At 43.8% G+C, this 18,625-nt stretch overlaps 3 protein-coding genes across 7 annotated transcripts in view; 1 reads left to right on the top strand and 2 right to left on the bottom strand.

Moving 5' to 3' along the window:
- Positions 1 to 3,436, bottom strand: part of GRHL3 (grainyhead like transcription factor 3) — a 103,912-nt gene extending 100,476 nt beyond the window's left edge. For 2 of the 3 annotated variants that reach the window (XM_053998908.1, XM_053998909.1), the window contains exons 1-2: positions 3,020 to 3,436; positions 1,219 to 1,302 (exon numbers count right to left, since the gene is read on the bottom strand). In XM_053998908.1, the coding sequence (XP_053854883.1) occupies positions 1,219 to 1,302; positions 3,020 to 3,057 (122 nt within the window). In that variant the 5' untranslated portion in view covers positions 3,058 to 3,436. Of the gene's footprint in view, positions 1 to 1,218; positions 1,303 to 1,418; positions 1,794 to 3,019 lie in introns of those variants that run through there. The other variant, XM_053998912.1, reaches the window with a different exon arrangement.
- A 268-nt stretch (positions 3,437 to 3,704) lies between these two features.
- On the top strand, positions 3,705 to 14,163 carry SRSF10 (serine and arginine rich splicing factor 10). The gene is made up of 7 exons (XM_053998934.1): positions 3,705 to 3,896; positions 5,848 to 5,954; positions 7,602 to 7,703; positions 9,117 to 9,279; positions 9,565 to 9,618; positions 9,794 to 9,895; positions 12,934 to 14,163. The coding sequence occupies exons 1-7, from the start codon at positions 3,832 to 3,834 to the stop codon at positions 12,950 to 12,952; spliced, it is 612 nt and encodes a 203-aa protein (XP_053854909.1). The 5' UTR covers positions 3,705 to 3,831; the 3' UTR covers positions 12,953 to 14,163.
- A 253-nt stretch (positions 14,164 to 14,416) lies between these two features.
- PNRC2 (proline rich nuclear receptor coactivator 2) lies at positions 14,417 to 18,304 on the bottom strand. Of its 3 annotated transcripts, none has more exons than XM_053998938.1 (3): positions 18,136 to 18,304; positions 17,089 to 17,293; positions 14,417 to 16,634 (listed from the first exon to the last, which is right to left on the bottom strand). In XM_053998938.1, exon 3 carries the CDS (start codon positions 16,614 to 16,616, stop codon positions 16,194 to 16,196), a length of 423 nt encoding a protein of 140 aa, XP_053854913.1. In that variant the 5' UTR covers positions 16,617 to 16,634; positions 17,089 to 17,293; positions 18,136 to 18,304; the 3' UTR covers positions 14,417 to 16,193. The 3 variants fall into 3 exon arrangements, with proteins under 3 accessions (XP_053854913.1, XP_053854914.1, XP_053854915.1); XM_053998939.1 differs by having other exon boundaries at positions 17,089 to 17,290; XM_053998940.1 differs by lacking the exon at positions 18,136 to 18,304 and adding an exon at positions 17,757 to 18,016.
- Between the last annotated feature and the right edge of the window lie 321 nt (positions 18,305 to 18,625).

Below are 18,625 nucleotides of genomic sequence, written 5' to 3'. Positions count from 1 at the left end.
CTGCCCTCCTTTCACACAGCACTTCCCCTTGTTACAGGACTGTGTTTTCCCCTCTGTCCTCAGAGTGCCAGAAATTTGCCTCCCAGACAACCCAACCTGGACATAAATCACACTGTTCCAGTTCACCACATTAATCCTTGGGAGCAGCCAAAAGCTACAGAAATGCTCCTTGACTTCTTACACACAGGCTGAACACACTCAGCTTTAGCTCCTGCTCCTACTGAAGGTTAGTCTTTAACCAAAGCCCGTTCTCTATGACCTGGCCAACAGAGAACAATCAGGCATTTGTTGAGCTGATCTGTACCACATGGCCCAGGAATGGAAACAGCAATATTTTAAAAGCTGTGAAGCACTCACCAGTCATTAACAATAGGGATGGCTGTTCTTAAACTGAATTACACAACAGTACAATTAAGAGGCACTACAAGAGCAAAGAGAATTAAACATTCTTCCAAGTTGCAATGAACTCCCAGTATCTTGTCATGGCCCAAGTTTGTGAAGCTCAAGTAAACCAGACTTTGTTCAGACCCTGTGCCTCTATTAAGTATAAAACACACAGTAGCTAGAGTGCCTAGAACCATTTCTCTGCTGATTAGATCCTATTATTATATCAGCAGCCCCATTTCATAATTTAAGTCACTGCAGATTTGTTAGAATTGGTTTTGGGAGCAAGACCTCCATGAACAAAGTTGCTGGACTGATAATGTAATTTCAAATCCTCATGGGGAGGTTTTAATCCCAGTGAAGAGTGCTGAATTTCCATCTCCCCATGCTAGAAGAGCAGTTTGTGAGGGGAGAGATTGTGTTTTAGTTAATAACACAATGTGACACAAGCAATTTGGGAAGTGTATTCTTATTCTGGGATAAGGCTGTTCTCAGGGGGAGTTTCACTGGCACAAAGGATCATTGTGCTCTTTTTGCTTCCCAGGCAGCTCCAATGCCAAGCACAGTCCTGCAGCCAGAATTAAATTCCATGTGAGTTAGAAATAAGATCAACAGCACAGAAATCAGGGCTGGTAAAACTCAGGGAGGAGGAGGAGGAGGAGGAAGCTGCTTCAAGGCACTTGTGCTGCAAAAAGCCACCCAAGAACTCAGCACCTTCTCTGTGGAAGTTGCTGGGTAACTGCTGCAAACACACCCTGAAACCAAACACACACTGTGGTTTTCCAGCAGGAAATTCACAGAATGCTGCAGGTCTGCAAGGAGCAAAGTCTGTACCTGCAAACTGGAGGATGGAACGTGCAAGACGCTTCAGGTTTATTTCTAAACCAAGGCAGAGATCCTTCATTACTCATTTCAAACCTGTTATAAAATGATTGTTGTAAATACTACACATTAAAAGCACACTAACTTTATTTAGAACTTAAACTAAGTCATCCTAATGGCTAAAATTCTAAAAAATTAAAAGAACACTTCACCTGGCTTTCTTCACAATTGCAATGATTTCATGTTTCCAGCAATGGTGCCAATCTTTCCCATCTTTCTGGCAATGTCCTTCTGCCACAGGGCACCCCAGATTTGGGTGGAATATTCAGCGTAGGTCCTTATGTGAAGCAGTCAAAACCTGAAGGATTTTGATCAGACTGAGATCTGTGTCCCATGGCCCAAAGGAATTAGCATTCCTAGATGGCAGAACAGGCTGAGATGGCAGCTCTGGATTCACTATTCCACAAAAACAAGTGCATTTTTCTGTGAAGGACTCCATTGGAGTATTTATAATCCAACTTGGATCTTGTTCAAAATTTTGACTCCCAATCTGACAAGCTCTGACAAGGTAATCCTGGCAGCATGGATTTCTATCCATCAAAGTCCACTCTTTGGTAAATTCATTATTACAGAATATGTGTAATTTTTTTTCTTTTTTGCTTTGTGCCAAGCACTCCCACCACAATTCCAGTCTCTGATGTGCATTCTTGGCTTGATTTTTAGGTTCTTTTAATAATTTGTGTGAGCAGATCTGTGTTTATATTGCACAAGGTAACAACTCAACATGCTGCTTGCATGCAGAAAAATGCTAACTGTAAATATTAAATGCAAAAAACATGGTCAGAGATCCCCTTCCCTTCTCTGTTGAGTCCTGCACACAGACCCTGAACACAGAACCACATAAATTCTTTTTTTTTTTTTTGGAACTGTATATGTCTGCACATCTCCTGTGTTAGTGACTGAACTTTATCTGCCATTCAAACTTGAATCATCTGTCATTCCAAACCTGCAAAAATCAGGCACTTCTTAGTGTGAGATTGCCAAGATATGAACAGCAATGTCCTCCCACCAGTTTTCATTCATGAATATTAAAAATAAAGATGAAAATACACTGGTGGCAGACACAAGCATCAGCTTGAAGTCCTTCTGTCCCTGCAGAAGTTTGCTGAAAATCCCTCACATGAAAATGCAGATATTTTCATTGCACTCTTCACCAAACCCTGTGGCTGTTGGGTCAGACGTGCCTTTTATCCACCTTTATGTGAGTCACACATGAGCATAGTAAGAAATAATCTCTCCACCCACCACCTGTATTGTTTTCATCACACAAATGGCTTTAATGGAAAGGGCTGGTCCTGTGCAAACAGTCTGATGAAAACTCCTGGGGCTCAGCAGGGCTCTGGGTAACTGTGTTCTCCACAAAAATTGGATTAATTACTCTCTATGCAACAATAGTTACACACTCCAGAGACACACTGGTCATTTATTTCAGTGTTGCACAGTTGGGGCCCTGTGGGAGTTCACAAATCAAGCACACCAACGATGGAAATTTATTACTATTTACACATTTTAGCAAACAAAGGAATTAGTGTGCCTCGGCTACAAGTCACATAGTTCTGAATTAGTATTCTATCTTCTGTTGATTAATTATTCTGTTGTTTCTCATGCTAATTAGTCCCGTTCTCTCCTTTTGGGTCAGTGGTCTGTGGGTTGGTGGTCATGACCTGCCCCTGCAAATGTAAAATTACATTTTGCCCAGTTGGAGATCATTTCAGCACAGTTGTTGAGTTGGGTTTATTAGTTTCTTCCTTACCTTGAGAGTTCTTGCCAGATGGCCCATAAATTCTGCATTCTTTGTGTCCCCTATCAGCGGGCATCCTTTTTTCTCAAGCTTTGTTAACCTCCCCCTAGGCCTGAGATCATCGAAGCATGTCCAGCCCTAAACCTTAACAAGGCAGTTCTACCAATTTGTTATTCTAACTCAGGGACATCACTTAAAGCTTGTTGGCTGCCGTTTTCACGGGTTACATCTCCCTTCTTGTTGATTAGACTTGAAAGCATAAAAACATCAAAGAACATCTTTTTCTTAACAGAACTTCTACATACTCCACATTTTACAACAGCAAGGCCACAGGACAGCGATCCCTTGAGCCCCAGGAAGGGCGTTACAGCCAGCTGGCTGCACAGGAGGGAGCCACGGCGCTCTGAGGCAGCCGCACAAGGCCGGGCCGCGCTCTCCCCTCACGGCGGGGGCGCAGCCGCCATCTTGCCCCGCGCGCGCTCCCCTTCCCTCTCTTTCGGCGGGAAAAGCGAGGCCCCGCGCGGGGGGGCAGCGCGCATGCGCGGCGCGCGCCGGAGGGCCCGCGAGCTCCCGCGCGGAGCCGGGGCGCATGCGCGCTGCCGGAGCGGGGCAGGATTTTGGCGCCGCGTTTCGCTCTCGCCGGAAGCCCCCCCCCCCCTCCCCGCTCCGGGAAGTCTCGCGAGAGGCGACGCGCGGGCGGGCGGTGCAGCTCCCCCAGGGTCGCCTCAGCCGCTCCCGCCGCGCCCGGGCCGCGCTCGCTCCTTCCCTCCCTCCTTCCTTCCTTCCCTCCTCTCCTTCCTGCCGTCTGCCCCAGCGCCGCCGACATGTCCCGCTACCTGCGGCCCCCCAACACCTCGCTCTTCGTGCGAAACGTGGCCGACGACACCCGGTGAGTGGGGGCGGAGCGGGGGCTCGCGCAGGCTTTGGCGGGCTCGCTAGGCCGCGGCCGCGGGGGTCCCCCCGCAGCCGGCGGAGGGAAGGGGGCGAGCCCGGCCCGCTCCCTTCCCCCGTTTTGCCTTGTCCCTTCTCCCTGCCCTGCCTTCCATTTTCCTCGCGATGCTGCTCGTTCCCCGCCTCTCCACGCGGGTTCGTTTCCAAACAGCGTCCAGAAAGAACAAAGCTGGGCCGCAACAAAGTGAAACTCCCCGCAGCCGCCTTGGAGTGTGTCCAGCGGGACAGCCGGGCGGGATGTGCCACCGGGGCGATGCTGGACAGCCGCCGGAGTTTGGGATGCTCCTCTGGAAATGCAGTATTGCTGCTAGATGGGAGAAAATAGAGCATTTATGCCCAAAATTCCTGGCGTGGCAGGTCCCGTTAGCGTGGGAGCTGCTGCCGGTGCAGTTGGAGTGTTGCTGCCGTGATTGTTGTGTGCTGGGGCCTCTCGGGACGCTCAGTCCGGAGCCGAGGGAAGCAATGCTTGGTCTCCGTTATAATCGCGTGGTTCCGAGAGCCCGTAAGGGCTAAACATGTGCGGTGAGAGAAGTTCTCGTAGGGAATTGAAGCGACAAAACCAGAACGTTGTACAGGTTCTTATTTATCCCTTGTATGCTTTCAGTGAGCTGCCGGTGTTCCTCATTTCACTTGGGCAGTTTAGTGACCAGCAACACCTTTGGTGTTTGCTATCAGCTGTGGAACATTTCCAGGGCGTTGTTGGCACGGAATGCATTTGTCAGAGCGCTCCTGTGTTGTTATTTTTGTGTAGAATTTGTACGGCGATCCCTGTAAGTTCCAGTCCTAAAAAATGTGCGTTTTCCAACTCTGCCTGGGCGACTTGGACCAAAGTTGTTCATCAGTCAACAGTACTGTGGGCACGATGGAATGGAATGAAATTAAATTTTTTACTCTTTTTCCCATGAATCTGATCATTTTTCCAATAGTTTATTTTACTTTGAGAACAGCTGAGGATGATTACTTCCAAAGTCTTTACAATCATGTGGATCCTGTTGAGGATTCACCTTAAGCACAGAGTTCTTGGAGGTGGTTTCATTGTGAGATCTCCATGCTGGTGGTAGTTCCCTTCTGCCAGCACTGACTGTTGAGATTTGTTTCCCAACTGGTGCAAGAGAAAGGATGAAATACTAAAGACCAGTAGTAACTGTCACATACCACCCAAATATGGTACTGCATCAATCTTCTCATGCAGGTTTTTGTCCTCAAATTAAATGTGAGGAGCTGATGTGAGTAAGAAGCCTCTGTTGAGGAGAGGCTGCTGTTCCAGGGGTAGTTGCAGCTGAACAGTTTTGTCTCAGCTCTCTAAAGCCAACTCTTAGGAAAAACTACCCCGAGGGCATGAGTGGCTGCTCACTGAGATCCCTTCTGTTTGATGTGGTTGTAAGTATTGATTATTCTATGGAAATGAGTTTGGGTGACTGGTTTGGTCTCATAATGTTTATTTGGATCTCCTAATTGATGTTTGTGTGTTGCAAAATCACTGTCGAGGTACTTGAATAATAATAACGATAATTTGACAATCCTTTCTTTCACTTTGTGCCAATCCTGGCTGCAGTGAATGAACTGGTGTGCATCACTTCTCAGTTTACATTTTTATTTTAGGGTTAAGCTGAAGGCTGGTTTCAAACTGCCAGGGTGTATCTTGAGCGTCTTGAGACTTGAGTGTTTCAGAAAAGTTCCATGTGCCGCCACCAGGGAACTGCCCAAACACCTTTTCCTCCCAAAAAAAACCATTTTCCTACTTTCATCCTCCACCAAATGCTTCCAAAAACCAGGGATGGTGATATTAATTGTAGATTTGATTTTTGCTTGTTTTGTTTCATTTCGGTGGCTGTTTTGTGGCACCTCAGGCAGTGCCAAAGCCATATCAGGTGTTTGTGGTGTTGCAGGTCCGAAGACTTGCGCCGGGAGTTTGGTCGTTATGGGCCTATAGTTGATGTTTACGTTCCACTTGACTTCTACACCCGACGTCCCAGAGGATTTGCCTATGTTCAATATCCTTTCTTCAGATGGCTCATTAGTGAGGGGTGTTGAAGTTTGAAATTCAAGTTTGTGTAAGAGGTAACCAATCTAAATGAAAAAGCAGTTTTACTTTTGTGTTGTATCTAATAAGTGTCTTACTTATGTCGTGGTGTTTCGTTATTTTTGAAGATTAACTTCTCTCAATTGTTCTTTGCCTTTTTTGCAAAACTTAAGTCCAGTAGTATAAAAGCTTGCTTATGTCACTGAAATTAATACTATATGATTTAAATGAAAATTTATCACTGACTCAAAATTGTCTAGCACGTTTCTATTATCACTGGTGTGTAAGTAAAGTTGTGCTTAGCAAAATGTGGCTGCTGTTCATTGTTAATTTAACAAATGGAAACTGCAATCACTTGATCAAAATCAGATTGTGTAAAAAATGAGGTGAACTTCTTTCTTTAATATTGTCCCCTAATTTGCTGTCCTCTGTTGTTGCCTCAGAATGTAAAGCTGTACAGTAATGGCGACCCCAAAGAGAAAGCATGAAAGAACCTTTAGAGTAGAGTTCAACAATTAAGGCAAGTAGACAAGCCAAAGACCTCTTAAGGATCAGGCTTGAAGAGAAGGGAGAGTTTGGGAAAAGAAAAAATAAAGAAAAGCTGGAAGAAGGACAAGCCATAATGGGAGACAAAGCTTCGCTTTATCTACAAAAGGGGGAAAAGGTTGTTTTTCAAAGTTAAAGATAAAGCCATCTGTCATTTTTGGCCAAGCATCTCATGACAAGTCCTTCTGACAAGCACTTAAAGAGTTAAAGGTCAAGATGAAGTTGAATGGTGGCCAAGATTAAAGGAGTCATACCTGATGTATCCTACAGAGTAACAGTTTCTCTTCTGTCTGTCATGTAAGCAGTAATTTGATGAATTATTCTGGTTTAGTCCATTGACAAAACCTGTAATATTTCTCTTGTGAGTGCTACTGTAACTGTGGTCTGAATGAAATGGAAGTTTCTCTCCTGCTGAGAAATGAGTGGCCTGGAGGAGAAAGGCAGCTCATTGTTTTGGGTCCCACAAGCTGGAATTAAGGGTGTAAATTCCAGTATTAAAACAAATGTCTGTCACTGTACCTTGGCCCTGAGTGGCAGTGCAGGGCTCCCGGTGTCTGCTCTTCTCTCACACTGGGGAGGCTCTGCACACAGGGCTGTGACATGACATCAGTTACACCTAAAATCAGTTGCTTAAAACAAAAAAGGAAACCTTTATTCCAATTCCAAAGTTAATAATTAACATTTGCTGTTGGTATCTCCAACATAATTTGAGAACTAGGGCTTAATTTTAATAAACTCAATGTAGTGGAGAGAACTAAATGACCATTAACAAGTGTGTTTTGAAAGGATACCTTTGTTTTCTTTGCATAAGTACAAGTGGGAGAAGAAAAAAAATTAAGAGTATCACATAGCAAGTGCTTGCTAATGGATAAATTCATAGTCATATTACAAGATTTTAATTTTATAACAGGAGTTCTAAGATAGATGGTGGTTAATTAAAAAAAAACACTAGTGTGTAGAGTAGCATGACAAAAAAACTTAAAACATGGCTGTAAAATAACTTGAAAATTTTTATTTTAAATACCAAATCTGTTAAACTGCTCAAATTCCCAAGTACCTTAACACTGGCCACATTTGAAGATGTCCGTGATGCAGAAGATGCTCTCCATAATTTGGATCGAAAGTGGATTTGTGGTCGGCAAATAGAAATCCAGTTTGCACAGGGGGACCGCAAGAGTAAGTGCCTGGATTTTATCACTCCCTGGATTTAGCCTGGGTTTCAGCACCCAGCACTGCACGTGCTGCTAATTGTTGTGATATGTTCTTATTGTATATAAATAGCACGTGGATGCTCTGCCTTTCATCCAGTAACTGTTAATGACTCGTTTAATTATAAATGGATAACTAAGTACGGCAGTCACCACAGTCCTTCTTCAGAGCTTTCTGTGCAGCTCTGTGTGATTTCCAGGATTGAGGTCATGTCTTCATTTGGCTTCAGGATAAAAGTCAGTTTAAAGTCATCTCAGTTCAAGGTGGAGCAGAAGTTGTATTTTCTGAACAGATAAGTGTAAAGAGAATTTAGGTCTTTTAATCTGTTGTTTGTGTGCATAGTCTTCATTTGCAGGGAGATACAAATTTGTAAAACCTGGCTCAGCCCTGTTGGTCTAAACCAGGTCCGTAATACTCATGTGATGCCTGGGAATAAAAAGAACTTAAAGGTCTTTAGTTACAGCTCTCAGAGAAACAACCTGACTGTCCAGTTCTCCCTCAAGTCCTCACAATTAACTTTAATGGAGTCAATGGAAATTCTACACTCCAAAGGACAAGTTTCTGCCCTGTGTATAAACATTGGGATTTCTAACAAGTTTCTGAAAAAATTTAACTAAGTCCGCCTTAATGTCTTCCAAGCAGCACTAAAAACTTAAAATTTGAAGCCGTTTAGTACAGAGGATGTTTGTTCCAGCGTGTTTAAAACACTTAGAGCATGATCTTTGGGTTTGAATTTGATACAGAGGAAGGATAGCTGCGCTGCTTAGAGGAAATACAGTGGAAGACTAATAGGTTCATTCATTCTTAATTACTTTAATAACTAAGCTGCAGAGTGAAAGTGAATTGTTTACTGAGGGGTTCCTTTTGGAATCAGACTTCCCTTTGTGTGGTATCCACCAAAGCTTTTGTATAAGCTGGGCCTTTAATCATTGAAGACAGCTGTGGATCAGGTGTGATGATGGTGCTGTGCAGTCGGGAAAAAGTGTTTAATTAGCTTTCACTCTCTGGGTAAATTCAGGAATGTCAGAATGTGTCAGTCATGGGTCTGACCTGCCATACCAGTTTCCAGCTGGCCTGAAATCACCTTGGCCAGCTCTGTGTTCTGGTTTTATGGAGCATTACTCTTTTCTAACTGGTTTTGAGGGTTTTTTTGTTTGTTTGTTTTGCCTTCTAGATTTACAGTGCCCCCAAGGCTGCATTAATTTGTGTCCAGTGGCTCAAGCAGCACAAAACAAGTGGCACAGAGCAGCCTCTCACCTGTCCCTTCATAAACATCAAATCACAAATGAACCTTTCTGCTTAACACCAAATACATGGCTTAGACCTTGAGGGGAAAAAGTAGGGCATCTTCTTCACCTGCAAATATTGCTATTTTTACAGCACCAAACCAAATGAAAGCCAAGGAAGGGAGGAATCTGTACAGTTCTTCTCGTTACGATGACTATGACAGATACAGGCGGTCTCGGAGTCGCAGCTACGAGCGCAGACGGTCTCGGAGTCGCTCCTTTGATTACAGCTATAGAAGATCCTATAGTCCCAGAAAGTAAGTGTAATGTGTGGGGCTGGCCTCAGCTGCACAGCACAGACACACCACGCTATTTAATTGTTACACTTCGGAATAATCTTTTTTTTTCTATCGTGGGAGTAACCGCTGGGAGTTGCATACCTTGCATGCTGCATCTGATCAGGAGTAATGAATGAAACGATTCTGTGCTGCATTGGAGAATAACTAAAAGCAAATGCACAGCTTGAAAATAGAATGTGTTAAGTATTTGTACATTTACGTAGGTATTTGTCACCGTTTACTTTTTCTGATGTACCTTTTTAGCAGTAGACCTACTGGAAGACCTCGTCGTAGCAGAAGCCATTCGGACAATGATAGGTAAAAAACCACTTTTTACACCCTTTAAATTGCAAGCTAGATCACTGTATTCCTTTAACTATAGGTTTAAAAAAAAAGTTTCTCCTGCAAAAACGGTAAACAATTTTTGATGTACTAGATGTCTAAGAATAGTGTTTTTACATTCAAATCTCCTCTCTCCCCTTTATTCTGATAGGTTCAAACACCGCAATCGATCTTTTTCAAGATCTAAGTCCAATTCAAGATCACGATCCAAGTCACAGCCCAAGAAAGAAATGAAGGCTAAATCACGGTCTAGGTCTGCATCTCACACCAAATCTAGAGGCACCTCTAAAACAGATTCTAAAACACACTATAAGTCCAGCTCAAGATATGAGAAGGAGTCGAGAAAAAAAGAACCAGCTAGATCCAAATCACAGTCAAGATCACATTCTAGATCTAGGTCAAAATCCAGATCGAGGTCTTGGACTAGTCCCAAGTCCAGTGGCCACTAACAGTGTATCCATGTTGGTTTAGGCATGTAAGATTCATTTACACACAGTTCAGTTTACTTAAATTATCAGGAATATGATGTTGCAACAGTGCTAAAAAATATTTTCTTTGTCAGTTTTCCCTGTAGCCAACAATGGTTGAAATTAAAACAGTGTTGAGAAGCCACAGAGAGAGAGAGGGAGAGAGATTGTCCACTTGGTTAAATGTCATGGGCAGCTACTGATTTGGTTGTGGTGTCTCTATGTATATTTTTGTAAAGATTTGCATTTTTAATGCTTAGATATTTGGTGATGACTTGATTGATCGTAACTTGCAACATTGTCCTTTTACAAATGTCACACCCATAGAGAAATTGGTACCAGTTTGTGCTGGGCAGTTAAACCAGCTTTTTAACTGGTTCTTCAACTCTATAAAGTTTGTGAGAAAAAGGAAAACTGGACAGCTGTAGTGCAACACTGGCTGCTGGGAAATCAGACTGGCAGTTTGTTTCCATGGCTCCAGGGCAGGTTTCAGTGTTCTCCGTGCCCACCAGCACCAGCAGGTTGGCACATGGAGCTCTGTGGAGGGAGATTTGGGAGATTTCTCTTTAGCCTGCAGTCTGGAGAGATGGTACTAACCTTGCACGTACGACATGGGCAGAGAGCTGGTCATAGAGCTCGCTCAGAGCCTGTGCAGTGTGTGACCCCTCGGGATAGAGGCTTCACTGCCTCTGCCCTGGCTGCTGGTGCTGAATGTGAGGGGAAAAACCCACCTTGAAATGGAAGATCTAAATTCAGATTTCAGCAAACGGCAGAGCAACTAAATATTAGGTTGTGTGTACATTTTATGCAGTTTTTTGTATCTATTCTCAATTTTAGTGAGCAGTTAACCATAAAGTTGCTTAGTTTCCCTGCTGTTAGATACAAGTAGATTGTTTCGAGTTGTGTGTGTACAGTATATAAGAACTAAACTTTTATGCCAATGACTCCTGTGGTTAGTTGGTGTATTCATAGGTATCAAACTGTAGCCATCTCCCTGGGTTACCAGGCTTGCTTGCTTTTTACACAGCAAAAAAGCAGTTGGTCAAGCAAGTCTGAATCACTCCTTCCTCAGAATGGATAGTGGTTTGGTTACAAGATTTCATTTTCCTTCAGAACAAATGTTTGAAGTTGGATATGAACAAGAGCTGCATCTCTAGTTATGTAGTTTATCACTAATACAGTATATTTAGAAAATTGAACGTGAAAAATAACAAGCCCAGTGTGTAATCTTACCAGTATTTCTCTAGAAGGCAAGATCCTTTGTTATGGAAATGGATTTTGGCATTGTTTTGGTTTTTTTTCTCTTTACCTTCAAAAGCCACCATCAAACACTTAAGTGTTCCTCTCTGTCTGATGTCTGTAGCATATAAAGACATTGATTTCCAAAAGTTCCTTTTCAGAGAAATGTTTTAGGGTTTGGGTTTAGTGTTTCAGCAGGGCCTTTCAAGAAGCGCAGATGGCTTTGGGATCTTGTCAGCGGAACGTGCTTAGGGGTTGATCCTAGAACCTTTGTACATTTAATAGTATTTCTAACTTTTTCTTTACTGTTTGCAGTTAATGTTCATGTTCTGCTATGCAATCATTTATATGCACGTTCCTTTAATTTTGTAGACTTTCCTGGATGTATAGTTTAAAAACAGCAAAAAGTCTATTTAAAACTGTAGCAGTAGCGTGCAGCTCTAGCAAAGGAAAGTTGTGGGATTAAACTTTGTATTTCCTTTCTTATAGAGGCTTCTAAAAAGGTATTTTTATATGTTCTTTTTAACAAATATTGTGTACTACCTTTAAAACATCGATGTTTTGATCAAAATAACTAAAGACCCAGCTTATTTTCTGCTTGCTGTAAATTTAGCAAACATGCTGTAATAAAAAAATGAAGGAAATACTGATCCACTGGAATTATTGTAGCTTTAGAATTTGACTCCAGAGCATGGTTAGGAGTAGAGCTATCCATCCCTTATGGAGTAAAATCCTTACTATGGTATTTCAGTAAAGGCAGGAATTTTTCATTTAGTGTCTGAATAAATGTCACTTCACATTTTTGAAGGGGTACAAGACAAACTGAGAACACTAAGCATAAGTTGTATTCTAATCTATTGAATTTTCTTTGCCATTAACTTCCATTATTGCTGGATGGACTTGCCCCATAGGTTATAATTCAGATATTATTAGCCAGGTTATGAAACTATTTAAAAACAATGTCTGAAGATTCATACAGAATCAAAATTATAGTATCACCATAAGGATTTGTAATTGCCATATCAAAACTGGTGCCAGCAGTGGTTCTGTGGGAGGTAGCAACAGGGATGGAGCTGCCTCCTGGCACTGGTGTGTGCCCAGCTGAAAGACAAAAATCCTCTGTAAAGCACTGAATTGCTTTCGTAAAGCCACTGTCACCCTTTATAAGTTGAGCTGTGATTATTTCTGCTTCTAGCAGCAGAAACCCCCACTCTTTTCAGCTGTATAGATTTATATATATAAATATAGTCTTCATGACTAACTCCTGCTTGAGAGGGGTCCTCGTGACTGAGTGGTGGGGAGAGCGTGGCTGTGTCTGTGTCAGGGGCCTGCAGGCATTGCTGTGGTTGATGGTGGTGCTGGTCCAGCTGGAATTGGAGCTGGAAGGGTGGGAGGAGGGAGGAGAAATCTCCATGTCCAGGCAGAGTAACAGTAACTATTCCTTAACTGTTGTGTCAGCATGTCCTTATATTGTGTGCCTCAGCATTTATGTATAGCACAGTTTAATTTTTGTTTTGAAAAGCCAGATCATTGCAAGTATAATGTAGTGTCTGCCAGTTCTGATGGTTCTTTCTTTCTCTCCCAGAGGTAGGACTAAACTTTGACTTGACTTGTGTATATGAACAAGCCAGAAAAGCCGAACACAAACCCACGATGTTTCAAGAGTGCATGAATAAAGATGTTGTCCTAGTTCTTGCTCCCATGGAAAAATTGTGAAGAAGCTGTTCTGTGGGCCTTTCAGTTGGGGAAGAGTTAGCAGGATGTGGCCAAAAGGGCAGGGAATGTTTATGCATTCATGCAAATCAAGCCACAGCCCATCTAGATAACATCTCCCTTCCTTGATGCAGGTATCCCAGTCCTGCCCTAAAAAAAGCAGGAGCCTGACTTGTGCAAGCTTCCTGCAGGTTATGCACAGCTGGAATGCAAGAACTTTGCAGGCTACAAAAGATCATGTCTAGATATCTTTCTTTTGGAGTCTCAAGAATGGTGGGAATTACGTTTTTCTGTGGTAAATCTAGATTTTGTCATTCCTGCAAAATTTGTAGAATTGAAGTAGTGTGTAAAAAAAAAAACAAACAAAAAAAAAACCCTCTGCTGAAATTAATGGCTGTGCTCCAAAATATCTGCAGCGAATCGATTGGTGTCAGCAGTCATAGAAGGCTCTATTGGAACTTCTTTTTCACCTAAAGTCCATGCACCCAACTGGTAATTAAAAATCTTCAATTTAGTGGTTAAGTAGCTGGGTGTTTAATTAGGGACTCTGATAGACTGGTCTCTGAAAGCTCAATGTTATCCTTTCTATGTCTTATCAAGATGTTTAATGTACAGTATCATGGTTTTACTCAAAGTGGAATCTTTTGGTTTCAATAATGTTTGGAGCTCTCTGCTTGGACAGAGCTTTTTTTCTTGCCTGCTGAGTCTGGTGACAGCTCGGGGTGCTCAGAGAAGGGCAGTGCAGCCACGCACAGCGCTGCTGCTCGGGCCTTGCCAGGGACGGGGCAGATGAACATTCTGAAGTACAAAGGGATAAAATTGACACATTTTTAGGACATAATCACCCATTAAGAATTGCTGGTTTTCTCCATTTATCTTGTAACTTGCTTAAAAAAGTCTGTAGTCCATTGCTATAATACTTGTCTAAAGATGCTCTTGCTGCTGAGACTATTGTAGGAAGGGAAGACTCTGTACCCTGTAGTGTGTTTGATCGGAGATGCTGATGTTTTATTCACCCACATCCTTTCTTCTTGAGTTTTGTGTTCCATCTGTGCAAATAACCCTGTGAATTGGGAATAAAATGTACAAGTTTTGACTATAACTTGAGAGCACCTTCTGACTTAATTAATCCAGCTGTAGTGTGTGGGAGAGGGAGCCCCAAGCTGCTTCCCAGCCTCGCCAGCTTTTGGTTTTGTCAGGAACGTTAATTAGTGTTAATTCTCCAGCCCTGTGTTCCCTAACCACTGGAAAGGCATGAAGGAGAAGGCTGCAGTTAAAGAAAGCTCCCTTGAGAAGGGAACTGCCAAAATGAGGTCATCCCACTTTTCCATTTCCATCTGAAAACAAAGAGATGCTTTTAGGGGGTAAAAAAAAAAGTTTATTTAAATGTTTTGTTTCCAATTTGTACACACGTCATCAGTAACTGACAATTTGAAGTGGAGAATAGATAATTAACTGGGATACAGCTCAGACTCTGGTGAAGGTCCAGGTCACAACACAAGTTTAGAGACTGCCAATTCCATGTGATTTGGAGCAATAATTTTGTAAACATTCATATCAGCTGCCACTGCATTTGGAATGTACAGAAAGACACCTCCAAACATTTCACAATCTGCAAAAGGCCTGTTCAAATTAAAGAACTTTTTTTTAAGTAATTCTTGTATTTTGAAAGAACTGTGGCTGTTCCTGTTGTCACCCTCCAGCAGGATCAGCTGGAGGGTGACAACACAGGAGCCACCTGCCCTGGGCCCTCTGCTGAGGGATTTTAGCAAAGGTTGGGAGAAAATGTTGTTTTACAGAGCACTGATGCATTTCAGAAACACAGAATGATTACAGTCCTTCAGTTTTATCAAGCACCTGAGCCCAGGCATTTGCATTTCTTGTGAAACACTTGATTTGGAACATTTCAGTGTTTTTTCATCACTGAACACACACCTCTCCTACACACTCACAACAGGAGGATCTGAAACTCCAGCAGCTTTTTTTTTAAGGTTTTTTTTTTCTCTTTAATTAAAAAAAAAATCTAAATAAGCCTTTTTTGCACTGATTTTACTTTAAAAAAATGAGATTAGAACCAAATACAATGTGCATATTCATTGCATGTGAAGTGTAGGGCACAGCCACAAATGTCTTTTTTTTTTTTTTAAGTTTTTTTTTTTAAACAAAATATCATTTTTTTAAACCAGGCCACGTACTCAACATGGTCATCTTACATTCAGCAGTTTTGTACTAAAAATACTTCTGTGCAGGAAAGCCCAGCAGAAATTTACATATGCTACAATGTTTTACATGTATTTACATGGCTCTGTCTTCCCTGTGAGAACATCTAACACCTGCCCCAAACTATTAATTGTTACATGGGAACCAACTTAAGACCAAACAAAGGAACTACTCCACCTTTTTTTACAGAAAATTATAACAAAAATGTGGTTTAGAACTCCTCAGTGCAGTGGGCACACAAAGGATTTGGGGGAGTTTTTTTGGCAGTCACCTGGCAATGCAAGCTCTTTAGTTGGCACTCATGGAGATTCCTGGGAAGCACAGCTGGATCTGCCTGAGGAGTTCTTCCACACCCTTCCAGAACATTCCAGATGGGAGTCACGGGCTTGAAACGCTCACCCACCACTGCAGGAGTGCCACTAAAGCTCACAGGGACAGGGAAGAGAATCAGCTGCACCTCCCCGTGTGCCCAGGTGGAGGTTTCTGCTCTGCAGAGTGTTCAGCAAATCTCACACCAGTCTGAAAAGCAGCAAATAACCTGACTAAAGTTTTCAGTGCGTTTTTAGTTTCAGTTCATGCTGCATTAAGTTAGGTAAAAGGTGGTTTTCTAACAATTCAAAGCCACAATTCCAATTTTGGCACACAGTCCCATTTATTCTTAAATACAGTAAATGGTGACTGCTCAGGATTTGATTGATTTTCAAGAAAATATCTATTTCACAGTGAGGTGAACACAGCACTGAACTTTTGAGGTAAAAGATGAGGGGAATGTAAACTTTCACCCCTCTCCAAGTGACTAACTACATGCAGCAAGAACACCTGGTCCTGGCACACCTGGAGTTTGGAATAGCAATGCTCAAATCTGAAACCCTGACAGTCAAAATCATTTCTGAAAATCACACAAGTTACACCTCAGGCCTGGACTTTCAGTAAGGTTTTGAGCTGAAATGTCATTATTTCTTTATCAGAAGGTTTAAAAGAAACAGGTACCCAGTGGCTTGGTGGCTTAGGCAGAACACTTGGGGAGGGTGGCTCACTGAACTTGGCTCCAGCATAGTTCTGGTTGCTCTGAGGGGTGAACAACAGGTTGTGATTGGACAGAGCAGGATTCCAACTGGGATTCTTGGGGAAGTGAACGTTGTTCTTCCCCCCTTTCTGCATGGCCTGCCATGCACCAGGAGAGGAGCCGCAGCCGTGGCCTCTTTCCTTCTTCACGTAGGTTTTCATCTGAGAATTGGGGTCTTTGCTCTTCTGCCTGTTTTTAAGTTGTTGATGGTTCTTGGTGGTATTTCTTGACTGGGGAACGGGAATGTTGTATCTTTCTCCACCACCCATCTTCAACTTAAATGTCACCTGTAAAAACAAGTCAGGATTAAGTCTTTATTACTCTTTTTTTCCTTTAATAAAGTATTTCAGAGAATGTTTAGATTTCAAGCAAAGGGACAAAAGTCAACCTACCAAAACTCGCTCTAAACACACCACTTCTCTCCTCAGAAAAGGTCTAACTGGAGGAATGGGACTGACAAAACCTTGCTCAGAAAATGCAGAGCCAGATTTAATCAGTCAATATTGAGTGCTAGAGACACTTAAATTCAGCCTGTTAGCACCTAAAGATTGGGCAAAGTTTGCACTGATAAAGCCACTCCCCAGACTTCCTAGTAAGTTTGAGAATTGCTCTGATAAAATGAACTGAAAAGCACCTCAAAGAGCAGATTTCATGCAATTCCCAAAGCCCAGCCCAGACTCCAGCACAGCATACACAGCACTTCCCTGCGATGTTTATTTCCCCTCTCCCACCTCCATTTACCTCTCAGTGGTCTTCTCCGATTCCACACTTCCCAACTCTTGCCCCCTTTCTTGCTTCCAAGCCTGAAAGAAGAGGTGCTGCCTTGTGCTGGACTCCTTCCTTTGGCTGGGAATAGAAGTTTTCATGGGCTGATCTGCTGTCTTCAGCCAGGGAGCCGAGCCCAACATCAGATTCTCGGCACAGAAGCTCCAAGGGAGAAGTCCTGCTGCAGATACGAGAAACAAATTTCCATTCAGATTACGGAAACAATTGTTTCACTTTGGGGTGGGAAAAAAGGGCAAGCGGAAATAATTCAGAGTCAGCTGGGTCTGTTTATACGTTAAAGATGAGAACATGCTACACACAAAACGCCAAAACCCCACCCAAAATCACACAGCTTTGTTTTTCTCTACTTACATAAAGTTCACCACCATACTTAGCATATCCCAAGTAACAACATTTTGCTCATGCTCTGTCTTACACAGCATTTTAACAGACAATCAAGAATTTTATCCCTTTCGTTTCAGTAAAGAAAAAGTAAAGTACAATGGAAAATACTTTGGGAACTGGGACCAATACAGGAGGTGCCCACAGTGTCCAAACCCTTCCCCAGCCATCACAGGGCTTCATTTGTCATCTGTCAGCTGTTTCTTTAACCTTCGTTAGTCAAGTAATTCCTTAAGTCTTACACTAATTTCCTGTTTTGCTCATGGCTTGTCTTGTCCTGGGATCTCTGAGATTTTAATATTGACGCACTCGAGTCTGTTCAGCTCCTGTCACTCTCCAAACTCAGCAGCCCCCTGCCCATCCCTCCCAGAGCTCCAGAGGAGCCGCCCATCTCCATTTCCAGCTTCCGCCTTGTTTGGACTGAAACCAAAAGCCGAGATAACGTCACCGGCCCCGGCCCAGCTCTGCTCCCGCTGACCGGAGCTTCTTCGCCTCCGAGCTTTGTCCCTTCTCTCACCAACACCTGGGGGAGCCGGGACCCCCCTGTCTCCCCTTCCCCAACAACGGAGCACAACATGGCGGCGGCCGCGCCCGGCCCTTCCCGCACCGCTCCGCCCTTACCGACTTCTGTCCGCTCCGCTCGCCCACAAGCACGGACACACACACGGCCCTCCGGGAACCGACCCCGCGCTGCTCCGCCGTTACTATCCGACCCCCGCCCCCAGAGCTCGATCCGCTTCGCTCCGCTCCACACCGCCCCTCACTCTCCCTCACAAAATGGCGGCCGCGTCCTGCGCCGTTTAACACCCTCTCCCTCCTCCCCCCTCCGCGGGGCCGCGCGGCCGCAGCCAATGGGAGCGCGCCGCTCGCCCGCTCCGCCAATGGGAGACAAGCCCCGCCTGTTGCCAGGCGGGCCCGGGGCAGAGCGGCCGCGGCGCGCGGGCGGGCGGGGCCGCCATTTGAATCCCCTCACGAAGGGCAGCGCGGGAGCGGCCGCCGCTCTTTGTCCCGCCCGGGCCGGCCCCGCCACCGGGCACCGCCCGCGGGCCCCCCGGCCCCTCTCCGCAGCCCCCCGGACACGCTGCCAGCCCCGCCCCGCCCGCGAATTAGC

The sequence above is a fragment of the Vidua macroura genome, chromosome 25 (genome assembly GCF_024509145.1).
Source record: "Vidua macroura isolate BioBank_ID:100142 chromosome 25, ASM2450914v1, whole genome shotgun sequence".
Classification (NCBI taxonomy): Eukaryota; Metazoa; Chordata; class Aves; order Passeriformes; family Viduidae; genus Vidua; species Vidua macroura.
This window is presented reverse-complemented; position numbering and strand designations above follow the sequence as displayed.